Source organism: Aythya marila (assembly GCF_965140915.1).
Source record: "Aythya marila genome assembly, chromosome: 5".
NCBI classification, from domain to species: domain Eukaryota; kingdom Metazoa; phylum Chordata; class Aves; order Anseriformes; family Anatidae; genus Aythya; species Aythya marila.
The window spans coordinates 34,343,996-34,357,584 of record NC_139046.1 but is presented as its reverse complement, the minus strand read 5'-3'; the positions used below and the strand labels follow the sequence as shown (position 1 = coordinate 34,357,584).

Genomic DNA, 13,589 nt, shown 5'->3' with positions numbered 1-13,589 from the left:
ATAGTAGGATTAGAAAAAAAACTCAACCTTCCTCTTGAAAACCCTCCCTTTCTATTTGCTCTTGTTCTTATCCATACTCTCTGTATTCAATGATTGCCATGGCCAACTCAGATCAATTTTAATAACAATATGGTGGATTTCAGCCTTGTTAAGGCCAGCTACATATTTTTAAGAGACAAAATTGCAATTTCTTACTTAGTCTGAGGCCATGCTAATCAATTACTTTGGAGGTGACCGGTGTCTGGACGTAGTCACTCTGTGCTTTTACAGCCTCTTTTAAAATTTCATCCTCTGTGCAATAGTGCCATACAGTTTAGCTGCAGATAGCAGAGAAATTAATGAACTCAAGTTGTTACTGAATCTGAGCATTTATCCTATGTGGAGATGCAGTGTTAACCAGTTGCTCTAGTTCCCTCCAAGATCCTTTTATTTCTCTTTCTAGTAATACTAGATAAAAGTAGTGTCATCACAATTTATATGTGGTTTATGTGCATGCATGTCTTAGTCCTTGTATGCTGTGGAAAATACTGCTTGCTCTGCACAGCAGAATGAGGTTGTTAGTGAAGTCCAGAAGAACTGGAGGAAATTCCTTGGATCTTTCTTAACATTATCACTGTTATGCCATGTATATGAAACAAATTAAAGGCCAGCTCTGCCCTTGTTCTGTTAAGAGCAGCCAGAAATGTAATGGCATGCTTCTAGAGGGTGTGTGCTTTTGGCATTCTCAGCAAAACCATCATTTGATCACAGAAAAAAGGCACATAAAGAATGAGAAAACCGGACATATTCATTTGAAGGTGAAAATAACAAATTTACACACTCTGTGCTGGAGACAGATTAGACAGGTAGCTCACTGAGCTTTCATTATTTAATAATGACCTTTCATAATTTAATAGTTCATTATTTAATCTAAATAATCTTTCATTATTAAGAACACTGTAAATGGTGATCATACCAGAAATGGAAGATTGGTCTTGACCTGGCTCCAGTATACCGTAGCAGTACAATTGACAGACTGTGGGAAAGATCCAAGACTGGAACAGAAACACTGCAGGAGGTCAGTGTTGAGGTCTGGTTGTTGTTTGACTGTTGAAATGTCTTTTAGCATTACCTGACTTGCCATCTTCATTAACACAGGAGATCCAGTCCACTCACTCTGCTCTTGAGATCATACTGCACTTTTCTGCCCTTGGACTGTAGCTTCCTCTCATTTAGACTTAACCATGAGAAAGCTGTGTAGTACACACAGCCTAGCTGTCCCTAGAAAGGCTATAGTAAATGAAATGCAGGAATTAACAACTGGAGAAAGAATTGAAACACCAAAAGAATGTCGGACTGGAAAGAACTGGCTATTGCAACTCAGACAAGCTCAAACCACTGCCCAGAAATACCAGGTAAGCTTCAGATCACATCTTGCTAATCCAACCTGGAATGTCACATTATTAAGTGGCTGCCTTGTTCATGAGAACAAAACACACATGAAGGGTACGTGTTTCAGTTACAGGAAATACTGCCTGAGTGAACCCATCTGTACTAAAGGGAGAGAAATAAAAATGTTCCCAACAGGTTAACATGGAAAGCCTGTAACAATGCAGACTCAAAAATCACATTTGAAAGAATTCAGTCTTTCCTGTTTTCAGAGCCAGCAATTTATGAATAAGATAGTGATACCTGTCACCTACACCCTCACCTTTTGTTAGGGACACCTGAAAATGAGAATCTCCTCTTCTTCAAGGCATAGCTCTTGCATTAACCACAAGTGCTTAGTTGATCAGCAAAATATTCTTGTCATTTTATAGCTGTAATTGAAACAGTACCTGGCTGAGCTTTGGGATTTGACATCCTCTTCCCTCATTTCTTTTTTAGATAGTTCTTTTGAGCCACCTTAAGAATTTTGTTTCCATTCTTCGCTCAGCAATGCCTCAGAAGAAACCTGTTAAAATTCAGCTGTCCTAAGCACGATCAGACTCTTGTACAGACTTGAGGTGAGATAACTTAATTTGAGGTAACGATTCTAAGCGTGTAACTGGGGGTGGGAGCATTCTTTGTATTGTTCCTTCATACTTGCAGCTAGTTACCTCCAAGGTTTATCACATTTTAAAGTAAATGGCCTGATACCCTAATAAATAAAGGAAGTGATCCTCTAGTTTTGTATAGGTGGTATAGTGCTCTGTCAAAGCTGACCACAAAAATGGCATATCTTACCTAATATCTGTGTGTTCTTACACTTCTGGGAGAGTAGTAGTTGGGTTGCCATTCTGTCAGTACGTCGCTTGTTTGCTATGTTCTTGTGGCAGGAACACCTGCACTAAGTCACTGGAAAACTAGAGGCAGGTGGTCATTATAGGCATAGGTCAAATTTATCCATAGAACATGAATATTGGTGATAAATGCTTAAGAGGAGGACCTGAATGACTTTTCAGGTGATAAAAGTGCAGGTGAGAGGGTTACTCTTTTAAGTCCAATAAGTACACTGCACGTATGAACACAGCACCACTGGTAATTTTGAATTTTGCAAAGCAGAACAAGTAATATACAAGATTTAAACACAAAAGCCTTAAACACATTTCAAGAAAAGCATAAGTGACAACAGTTTCCTCCTATTTAAGTATGAAAAGATGTTTCTTCATCATATTAGGAAAAAATAATTCCTTTGAGCTTGTTTCAGGGTTGTCGCCTAACAGATTACTGTTTGCTCAAATTTTTCCTTTTCTTTCTTTTCCTTGGATGTATAGTTAAGAGAATGGCAGTTTTTCCTAATCTCTCAGATAGGTGAAGATGAAAGCATCTCTTCATAAACTATGCAAGAGCATTTGTTCTATCTGAAGTCAGCCCCTGCCTCCTGTAATTTGTTTAACAGCAAGTCTAAATTCTGTTTCATGTAAAACAATATGGAAACTTTTTTGCTTTCAATATTTCAATGGATGTGGTACTGATTCCAGAAAGCTTGCAAGACCTGGTGAAGACACAGCCTGCTTCTAAGCCATACTGGGAAAAGTTATTCCATATCAAAAACAGGCATCACTCATCAATTATTGTTTTTGCTGTATTTCTCTATTTTAATTATGTGACAAGAAATAGCCTACTCTGCTAGTGAAGTAAGGCAAAATGCCTCTGAGAAGGTGCATTTGACAAGCTGGGAATGAACAATAGCCAGGTGGACCAAAGCTGTATGAATTCTGGGAAGTACATTCACGAATCAACAGCCCAATCCTAAACTATTCCTAGAGGAAGCAGGTATGCCAAACCCTTCCTGTGATGCCTCGCACAGCTCAGACTTAACAAAAGTGCAAACAAAACAAAACCAACCAAACAGAAAAACATAACCAAGCAAACAGCCTCAACATTCTAAATGTTAGGAAAAGCAACTACTTTAAAACATCAGCTACTTTTGCCATTTGTTTAATAAAAAAAATAAGCAACTGGTGCAAGACAGCTCCTGCTGGCCAGTAACCTTAATGGTACTTTTTCACCCCTCTCACGCCTTTTATTTTCCCAAAAGGTCACATTAAACAAAGGATAATACAGACAAGAGTCTTAGTCAAAATAAATCTGTGTTTTTGTTTGTTTTTAAGAGAGTAAGAGGATAATGAGTACAGAAGAAAGACATTAGCCAACTGCAACAGAGTTAACAAACAGGAGATTGGTAATTAGTGTTTAATGCCACCTATAGTGAAATGTTTCCCACTGGGAAAAACGTGGGAGGCAAGTCCATTTTGCTCCTTCAAAGTCACAGGCTGGAGCAGAACATACAACAGCACCTAACACCACAGTCACTGTACATATATTCAAGTTTTTACACGTCCGCAAAGCAGAAGTAGTAGCAGCCATTTGGGTGTTCTTTCTTAATGGTTCTCAGGGGGGGCCTAGGGAACTCCGAAGGACCTGGTTCTTGTGACATGGAACTGGAACTGCAGCTGCTGCTTCTGCTGCTGCTTCCCGCCACTTGCACTCTGCCTCTGTCCTCAGTGGGGGAGACCTGGGGAGAACCCGGGCTCAGGTACCCGGCTGCAGTCTGAGTAGAGGCGGTGGCATACGTGGTTGGGCCAGTGTTGTTTTTCACATACACATTTTTGATAGCAACAAGTGTCTGCGCCATGATGCTGAGGCTGTTGCTCAGATCTTGCATGCCTTGCTGCAGCAGCCGAAGATTGTGGTTGACACTGTCAAAGCCAGCCTGGATCACCTGCATCTGGGTCTGCTGAATCTGCACTAGGTCTGCTTCAGTTATTTCATTTTGGTCTGCCTGGGGCCTGCCTTTTGTTTTGGCTTTTACTTTCCCAGAGGAACCACCACCCGATGTCCCCAGAAAAGGTAGTTGTTCTTGGCTAGGCGGAACCACTGCCATGTCCTCAGAGCTTTCTTCTGGCTCTACCACTTTCACTACTATTTCTTCTTTTAGGTTCATCTTCTCAAGACCAGGTTGATGAGATGGGCCAGGATCATCGTTAAATCCTAGAGGAGTTGGGGGGAGAGGAAAAGCAGAGGAGAGTCAGTGAGGAACCTCATGGTGAGATATGTTCTTATCCACTAAGCACAAACATTAGCCCTTGAACTGAGACTCCACAGCAGTGACTTGCACTGCGTTACCTTTGACATCTCTAGAATACACGCTACCTCTGTAGGTGGGGAAGAAAACTGTAAAGATGCATTCACCCGTTAACTGTATCTTTGTATCCTACAGTTCCCTCACTGTCCCCACCACAGGTGCCAAGTTCTAGGTTCCAAAAGACAAGTTCCACTGCAAACTCATTTCACCTTCTGTTGTGTGCCTGGTAACCCGTAACAGTGTGGACTAAACACTGGTTGCAAGAAATCCTTCGGTATTGAAGGTGATGGTTTCAGTGCACTAATGCCATGTCTCCTGTAGGCATAAGAACTTATGTACTCGCAGGGCGTTGGACAGCCTAGCCCTGTGGGCTGGCGTTTTACCTTTGCAAGGACAGAGCCTACAAGCGTGGACGTGAGCGGCTGTGTCTAGCGCCTCACGGCCAGGGGGTCTACTCTGATGTGCTGCTTTGATGCGACTTTGTCCGCCAGCCCCACGCACGCACCGTGGGCATCCAAGGGACGAAGGCAGCGCCCCGCACTCACCCATCTCCCCCACGGCGGCGCCGGGCAGCTCCAGCGTGTCGATGCCGCCCACGATGGGCACGGCCTCGGCGGGCAGCAGGGAGCCGTAGGCGCGGTGGTGGTGGTGGTGGTGGTGGAGGCGGTGGAGGCGGTGCAGGTGGTGGCGGCCGGGCGGCGCGGCGGCGGCGGGCGGCAGCTCCTCGGGGGCCAGCAGGAGGCCGAGGCCGAGGGCGGCGGCGGGGCCCGGCGGCCCGCAGCCCTGCGACAGGCGGCACAGCTTGCTGCGGTCGCGGCGCTTCAGGTCCCGCCAGCGCTTCTTCAGGTCCTCCACGTCGCGGGGGCAGGCGGCCACCGGGTTCACCTTGTGGCGGATCAGCTCCCACACCTTCCGCTTCTGGCCGGGCGACGCGCGGCCCGGCCCGGCGGCGAACAGCAGCTGCTCGTGCTTCAGCACCTGCTCGATCAGCACCTCCGTCTCCGCCTCGTTGAAATTGGCCTTGCGCCGCTTCGGCGAGTCCTCGGCCATCATCACCGGCTGCCGCCGCCGCTCAGGGGGGCCGGGGCGGCCGGCGGGCGGGCGCGGAGCCGCGGGGGGCGCCGCTGCCGCTGCCCCTTCCCCCGCCCCGGCCCGCGGCCGCCGCCGCCGCTAGGCCGGTCCCCGCGCCCCGCCGGGGAAGGGAGCACCGCGCATGAGAGGAAAGGACGCGGGCGGCCGGCGCAGGCGCCCCGTGCCCCGCGTGTTGACATGGGGAGGGGGCCCGGCCCCGGGCCCGGCCCGCTCCGCCCCCGCCCGCGCTCCCCGCCGCCGGCCCGCCCCTGCCGCTGCTGCTGCTGCTGCCGCTGCTGGCCGCTACCGCCCGGCACGGCCCGGCCCCGCCGCGCCTTGTGCGCCTGCTCGGCGGCGGCAGCGGCCGGGAATGGCGGCGGTTTTGGAGCTGCTGCTGCGCGAGGAGGTGGCGGTCGGCGCCGTGCTGCGCTGGCTCCGCCAGGGGCCCGGGCACCGCCCCGCTGAGGTAACCGCGGCCGGGGCCGGGGCCGGGGCCGGGGCGGGAAGTTTGGCCGCGGAGGGGACCGTTAGGAGCCGCCGGGCTCGGGGCCTGCAGCTCCGGCCGAGGGGCTCGGGTGGGCTCCTGCTGGGCTCCTGCTGGGCCCCGCTCCGAGCTGTGCCGTGGGCGTGTGTGTGGGGAGGGTTCGCGTGGTTCCTACCCACAGAGCGGCCCTGGGCGCTGCTGCTTCGGTGGGAGCGTAGGGCAAGGGGTCTGTAGGTAACGATCAGAGCCCCTCGGAACGCGCTGAGGTAAAACCAGCCCCCGCCGCTGTCCCCCCGACCTGCTGTGGGCAGAAGCTCCGTGGGGCGTCCCGCGATCCCTAAAGGCGACTGTAAGGAGTGGCCCTGGTGGCTCGGGTAGCGGTGCCCAGGGCTGTGGGGGCTGTGCTGACTGACTGAAAAGTTTGGCCCTGGTGGGGATTTGCTGCCTGCCTGTCATGGCTGGGAGCAGCCCGGGGTGAGGGAGCAAGCGGCAGGCTTGCGGCTGGAGCCGTTGACAGGTTTCGCTTGTCCTGTGGTGGAGGATCTGCCCCTCTGTTGGCGTGCAGAGAGAGAGATGAGTGAAGGCGGGTTGTGCTCAGAACTGGTTGAGAAACTGCCTGACCTTGTGCACGGACTGTAACAATCTTACCTGTCAGCCTCTGCACTAAGCCCAGGTGGGCACCTAAGGAATGACAGAACATGTCTTGCCCTAGCTTGTGCGGCAGGTTCTCTCTGGAGCTGGTCAGAAGCTGGGTCTTCGACCACCTGTTGTGTTCTGACCCGTTTCTCACAAGCATGAACTCCGCTGACTGGGGCTGCCTGCCCGTTACCGGGTTGTGCCAGTCCCGTACTTCTCTAGGAAGCTGCACAGGTTCCACGCTTTCAGATCAGAATTTCACTGCTGCTGTCAAGCACGGCAGGAGGCAAATCGCGACCCTGCTTTCACTGTCTCCTTTCATAGAAGCAGTTCCTACCAAAATAGTGTTTGTTCTCTTTTTGTATAGTGGAGATGTGAACATAAATGAAGTGGGAATGCACCTGCTATTACTTTAATATTAGTAAGGAGTAAGTTGCTGTCTCTGAGAGCTGCTTCTGCTATTATTGCAAATGTTGCTGAATACCATTGAGAGGAAACATAAAAGTATTAAGAATAAAATAAATATTACCCAGCATACAAAGCTTTGAACTGTGCATGTCAAATGAAGTCTTTTTGACTAGTTTTACTCTGGTAAGATCACCATCTGTTTTGATGTTTACATGTGTTGATTCTGTGGTGATTTGTTTTGTTTTGTTTTGTTTAGGTTTCTTAAGTATAAACTTCATGTACCTTGAGGTTGCGTGGTCTCTATTAGAGCTCTGTGGGGTCTCAAACAAATAAATTATTTAATTGAAATAGAAGAGCAGTTTTGGTCTTGCATTTGGTGCTGAAAGTGCTTAAATGTTTGTTATTACAGCACCCCTCTGTGGGAGCGTGAGGTATTTGTAGATGAGTTGGTAACAGAGAAATTGCAGATTTTTTTAATGTTAGAATTATCCGTTTTACCTCGAAACATTGGACCTAGAGGTGCCAGTTGCTCCACGTTCTTGCTGGCTGTAGCTTCAGTATTATGGGTGTCTCCGGGAGGCAGTTCTGCCGGTTCCCAGTTGGAGACCAAAGTGAATGACACCATCTGTAAACTCCTGCCAAAGTAGCTTGTGTGGAGGCTGGGTTTCAGATCTATGACTGGTGCTACGGTCACTTGAATTTTAGTGGCCTGCTTTGACAAATCACGTTGGTTTTTATGGTGTATCACATTCCCACAGTAACTACTAAATGAGTGAAAAGAAGGTATCAGGTAGCATCTTTATGTTAATGCTTTGTGCTCTTTCCTTGCAGGAGAACCACATCCATGACAAGCTGGTGTCTCTCAGTTTACTTCAGAAAGACTTTGTGCCTTTTCTGCTGAACTTTTTAAGGGAGCAAACCAGCCAGATCCTGACTAATGGACCCTCTACTCCTGCTAAAACTCCCAATTCCAAGGCCCACGGGAGCCAAAGGACAGGATCAGAAAGGAGAGCAGGTCATGCGACTAGCAGCCGGGTGCAGCTCTTTTCCCAAAGGACTTCGGTGACGTCTTGCACCACAGATACCAGCTTTTCCCCCGCTGCTGCATCCAGTGGCTCTTCTTCCTTTTCAGGGTCAAACCTGTCAAGCCCTTGCAGTGACTTCCCGAGCATGGCCTCCAGTAGCAGCCCGAGCTTTGGGTACAGTCCTGTGCTTAACCACAGCGAGAGGCGCTCATCTCAGAAGGCCAGCCTGGGGAGCTTCCTGACAGCTACGCCTGAAGCCCTGCCAGTGAGGCGAGGCAGAAGGAAAGGTGGCAGCGCAGTCAGTGCCTCTGGCCGGCAGGTGCCTCGGGATATGGGGCGCTCCCTTGCTGAAGAGGAAGATGGAAAGAATGACAGTCCATCGTGGAGTGGAGGGAGAAGAAAGCGGAGTGAAGTGCCTCTTGTTTCTGCTAGATCCCCACCCAGCCAGCTAAATCTTAACAACCTGGAGGAGTTTCCACCTATGGGTGCAGCCTCTGGCTGGACAAAGTAAGAGCAAGTCTGCCTCACTGCCTCGTTCGGGTTGCGCTGCAGGTTACTGTTCTTGACTAGCTCATCCTGTTGTGCATGTGCAAATACAGAAGATGCTGTAATAAACAGTACCTGGGGGCTGGCTTCTTGTTCTCCTTGGCCAGGAGAGTCTTGTAGAAGTTGCCACGTAGGGGAGCTGACAGGTAGTCAGCTTTCTGCTCTGAACTCACCTGGTTGCCTCTTGAGCTTTGCGATGTGCCTGCAGCTTGCCATTGCACAGGCCAGCTGATAAGAGGCTGAGCACATCTTTGTCCTTGCATGTTCTAACAAGTCAGCATTATCTTGGCTCTTCACATTTCTTGTTTAATGCAATAGCAATTGGTAATGAAGAGCAGTCCTGGAAGGTTCTTCAGCTTTATTGATGCTAGGGAGAAAAGCTTTTTGGCTGATGTTCTGTGAATTCTGGTAATGAACGTTAACGTGCGGCTTCATTTGTGTAATGCGGTTATGGACAAAGTAGTGGGCCAATGCCCGTGTTCTCTTTGGTCTTCAGTGAGCCTTGGCCTCCTTGGTGACTTTGCCTTTTCTTTTGGGCAACTGTTCTGTTGTTTTTGTGATTTCAGAAGAATCCCTTCTCACTTTTTCAGCAAAAGTAAGCCGTCAAGGAGAATCAACCCCACTCCTGTAAGTGCCGAGCGCCCCCTTTCCAAGCCAAAGACGTGCTTCACTTCTACGCCTGTCAGCCAGTCTCCAACTGCTTGGTTTTCATCTGGGTCAAGCCTTGAGGCCTTTAGTACTGTCCAGGAAGGAAACCTAACTTCTGCGATAAGCAGCAGCCTTCAAGAGGAGAGAGAGATGCTGAAGAAAGAACGGTACGGTCTGAGCATGGAGGTGTTAGGCTTGTATTAATTTTTAATTCTCTTGTCTTAAGATGGTACCAAAGTGAGAGTGGAAATGAAGAATATCCAAAGAATATCTAGACCAGATATGGGTAACCTCAAACTATACTTTGCCTAAACACAAGTGACTCAGGTATTAGACATATTTATGCATATTAGACACATTAATGCAGTTAGCTTGTGCTAACTGTGTTTTGAAGGTGTGCTGACTCTGGAACAATGACCCTTATTTTATCTTTGGGAGTCTTTACCGCTTTCTTATGACTGCCTCTTCATGGGTTTGCAGATGTCATTATTTCCTGTTCCTGTCCTCCTAATAGCCTTTAAAGTGATTGTTAAAGATGTTACTTTTGAGACAATTTGGGTGTAAGTGCGTGTGATGTTGCCAGCGTGGATGTTCCATAGGGATCTTTAACGGTCATTTTATATTGCTATTAATGGCTTTTTTTTCCTGCTTCTCATGGATCTTACATATGCCACTCTGCTCCTGCATTTTGGATGACCTCTGAGGCATTTTTTTTTTTAACAATACCTATATATTTAACTGAGTAACTGTTACTGATTTAGAATCCTACAACTGAAGTAGTTTGTTCCTTCTGTTGTTTAACTTGTCAATATGGGATTTCATCAGTTGTTGCATTGCCTTTCTATGTAGTGGTATTAGACCTTCTCAGAGCATCATTAACTTGTAAATACAGCTGAAAGTATGTATGTGAACCCTGTTTTCATAGATTTTGCAGTGTCTAGCTGTCAGAAATTATACATGCAATATATTTCTTTTTTTAGGATAGGTTCGATGTCCTTAATGAATACCAGTTTAGGTGAGAAGAAGCAATAGCAAAGGCTAGTTAAATAATTTTGCCAAAGTGACATGGTGTGTCAGCAGAGTAGGAATTGGTGGTTCTTTTGAGTCTTTTGATTGTTAGCCACAGGATCCTGTCTCATTAAGAAAAATGTGTTAAACTACTGTCATGGTACAAGCAGCTTTAGGCAGTATAAATGATGAGTTCAGTTATTGCAGGATTTCCTTCATGCTCTACTGCCAGGGAAAGGCCTCTTCTGATCACAGGGCTGCTGTGTATCATCTTCAGTCACATGGTGTTACTGTTCTTGAATTTCAGATGCAAGTTGCTGCACCAGGCTTCTTCTCCTGCAGGGATATCTCTTGATCCTGGTACTCCCACTAAGCCTAGTTACACTCGCAGTGCAAGCCTTCCTGCTGAAAGCCATCTGGTGACCTGTGCAGATCCTGCTAAGGTTTCTTGCAAGAAGCAGTTGGAGTGTCTGGCACAGCTCTACTCATCGTGCATAGCAGGTGAGGACTAAGATGTGAGACTGATCTTTCTGTGAACTTGAACTTGCATGTGCATTGTAAGGGAGAGGTAGATGAGAAGTGAAAGTTGTGGGATAGTTACAGTGTACAAATAACATCTGGAAAAATAAACTAAGTCGACACAGTTATTAAAACAGATGGATTCTAGGTAAAAGTTTAGGGAAGGAGATGAACCTGATACAGTACTCTGACCTGCAGGAGGCTGAAGCTATATAGTCTTAGCTGATGAGGTAAATTTGAGCAACCAGACCCTTCCCTATCACATATTTCCTGTAATTTCCATGTTGATGTGCACTCTGGCTGTGTGTGGGGAGAGAGTTATTTACTGACTATGCCGTAGAACAGTTCTCTATCTTTTTACCTTTATTTATTAAAACAGGTTAATACTACATATTCATCTTTACTATCTCATTTCTTCTCTTCCAGAAAACCTGGTACCAAATATTTTTCTGGAGCTTTTTTTTGTTCTGCAGCTGTTAACATCTAAAGGCACTTCTACTGCAGAAGAAGAAGAGGAGAGTGACCTTGAAGTCAATGAAGGAAGTAAAAGTAAGCAATAGAACTGAGTGGAAAGAATGTCCTTCATGGAATGGTAATGTGGTATAGATAAGTTGTCCTTAGCTTCGACAGTTAGTTGTAAATCTCATAAATAAAGCTGTGGGACTCAGCTGAGATGCTGACAAAAATCATGCATGCATGGGCAGTGCTTCTGCAGCATGATAGAGCAGAGTTGCTAGATAATGTTTGAATCTACTTTTCTGCTGTTGTGTGTGAATACCCATAGCTACTTGCTAAAACAAACTTTCAGAGAGAAAGGTGGATATGCTAGAGTCTCTCTTCCATTGGTCCTTGCAACTCAAAAGTGCTGCTGACCTGAGAAGGCTGAGCAGGAATCTTTTATTTTCCATATAGCATTAAACAATTTGGTTGCCATTACTATAAGAAGGATAGGGATTTGTCTATTGAGGTGCCAGGAAATATGAACTTCTGGAAACTTTATACTGGCCTGGAAGACTGTTTAGCTCTTTGGATATGGCAGTTCCTGTGTTCCTTGGGAGCTATTTGTTGATCATTTAGTTTATAAATGGTGACAGGTGCTGTTGTCTCATACTTATTTCTTCTCATTAGATGCATCGGGGAGACAGCATTTCCGAAGTGTGCACAATTGTGTTTACTTTGCTGTTCAAGTCTTGGATTATCAATATGAGTGAGTTGAGGCTTTTTTCTCTGCTCATGTCTACAGATGTGTGTGAGATGAAACAAGTGTGCTTGGATTTTAGAGCTTTACTACTTCCAGGCATGGAGTTACTAATTTTCCCTCAAAACACACAACTCAGCCTGAATTTAGATGTGTCTTTGAATTTCCCTTATGCTGGTCTGTCTGGTGAACTTCAGCGTGATTGTGCAAGAATGGGAAAGTCATGAGATGAAAGCAATAAAAAAGTGTCCCTACAGATGCCAATGGGATTTGATCCTGGGTGCCTGGGGCTTAGAACTCTTTACTTGGTAGTTGCATAAAATCTAATTAGATGTAAAGAAATGATTATGCTTATGGTGTTATGTCTGTATGTCTGTGGGTTTTATGGATGTTGTCTTGGCAGAATTATTTCCCATTTAGAAAAGGGAACACTGAAGTTCTTGGCTGAAAATGAACGGATTGCATCTTTTTCTCCTACCTTGCATGAGAGGCTCAAGCAGGCTTATGAAAGCAGCACAGCCAAGGTGAGTATTGGCACACCTCACCTGATGCTATCTCATACCTTTGTGGTAGTGTTATTTATGTTGGCCTTAATGCTTATGCTCATTCCTGCTACTGTTGTCTTGTCATGTCTTCTTTGGGAAGTGTCTGAAAGTGTACTTTTTTTTTTCTTTTTTTGGCCATGGGTGAGTGAATTGCAAGTTGCAGTGACTGCTAGCTGTGAATCGCTGCTGGCTGGCCATACATTGTGCTCCAGGTGCTGACTCAGCCAATGACTTTGACAGGGTCAGGTTTTGCTTTTGAGATTCGTATTTAATAAACACAGATCCTAGAACAATGGCCAACTAGATGCAATATCAGAATGTAGTTTGGGAGAGGTGGATTTTTTTCGTAGCTACAGACTTATTCTTTTCTGTTTTCAACAGGTGTCTCTCCTGCTGCCATGCTCTGTACAATCTGTTTCTTTCCAGCCAGAAACAGACAATCGCTCTAACTTTCCCAGTGACAGAGCATTTCACATATTTAAGAAACAAAGGTAAGTTTCTTTTGCTGTTGCCATATGGCACTCAGGGTATACTCTTTCTATGATTGTAAAAAAGGGATATTAGGAATGTCTCGTGTATGCTATATAGTCCAGAAAAAAATTGAGATTTTCACTCTTAATTGAAAAAAAAAAAGTGTTTGTCCATATTGACTGCAGGGGCTAAACTTTTAGTGTCTTTAGAGAAGAACAGCCTAATTCTTCAGGATTTATTGGCTTCTGGTAAATGCCAGTACAATGTGTCACCCTACTGGATTGCTTCTGCATATAGATCTGGTATGCTTCGTATTCTTCCTGACACCTCCCTCTGTGCTTGCAGCAACAGGGCGAGGGAAGAATGGCAAGTTGTCTTTGTCCTTGTTTTCTCCTCATAGTTATTATTTCATGTGGCTTATTCTTTCCTGCTTCTCAGTCTTCAGTATGTCTGGTAATGGGTGTTTTGGTCATTCCATCTG

At 46.3% G+C, this 13,589-nt stretch overlaps 2 protein-coding genes across 4 annotated transcripts in view; one reads left to right on the top strand and one right to left on the bottom strand.

The window, feature by feature from the left end:
• Positions 1–3,073: 3,073 nt before the first annotated feature.
• Positions 3,074–5,725, bottom strand: LOC309878475 (uncharacterized protein). The gene is made up of 2 exons (XM_082761003.1): positions 5,095–5,725; positions 3,074–4,455 (listed from the first exon to the last, which is right to left on the bottom strand). The coding sequence occupies exons 1-2, from the start codon at positions 5,600–5,602 to the stop codon at positions 3,797–3,799; spliced, it is 1,167 nt and encodes a 388-aa protein (XP_082617129.1). The 5' UTR covers positions 5,603–5,725; the 3' UTR covers positions 3,074–3,796.
• Positions 5,616–13,589, top strand: part of CDAN1 (codanin 1) — a 28,405-nt gene continuing 20,431 nt past the window's right edge. For all 3 annotated transcript variants that reach the window (XM_082761000.1, XM_082761001.1, XM_082761002.1), the window contains exons 1-8: positions 5,616–6,086; positions 7,980–8,680; positions 9,310–9,534; positions 10,683–10,876; positions 11,321–11,443; positions 12,023–12,101; positions 12,496–12,616; positions 13,019–13,128. In XM_082761000.1, the coding sequence (XP_082617126.1) occupies positions 5,763–6,086; positions 7,980–8,680; positions 9,310–9,534; positions 10,683–10,876; positions 11,321–11,443; positions 12,023–12,101; positions 12,496–12,616; positions 13,019–13,128 (1,877 nt within the window). In that variant the 5' untranslated portion in view covers positions 5,616–5,762. The remainder of the gene's footprint in view (positions 6,087–7,979; positions 8,681–9,309; positions 9,535–10,682; positions 10,877–11,320; positions 11,444–12,022; positions 12,102–12,495; positions 12,617–13,018; positions 13,129–13,589) is intronic.

Coding starts and splice junctions, on each gene's coding strand:
- LOC309878475 (XM_082761003.1), bottom strand. CDS start 5,602: ATGATGGCCGAGGACTCGCCGAAGCGGCGCAAGGCCAATTTCAACGAG. Junction 4,456..5,094: donor CGCCGCCGTGGGGGAGATGG/GTGAGTGCGGGG, acceptor CAACTCCTCTAG/GATTTAACGATGATCCTGGC.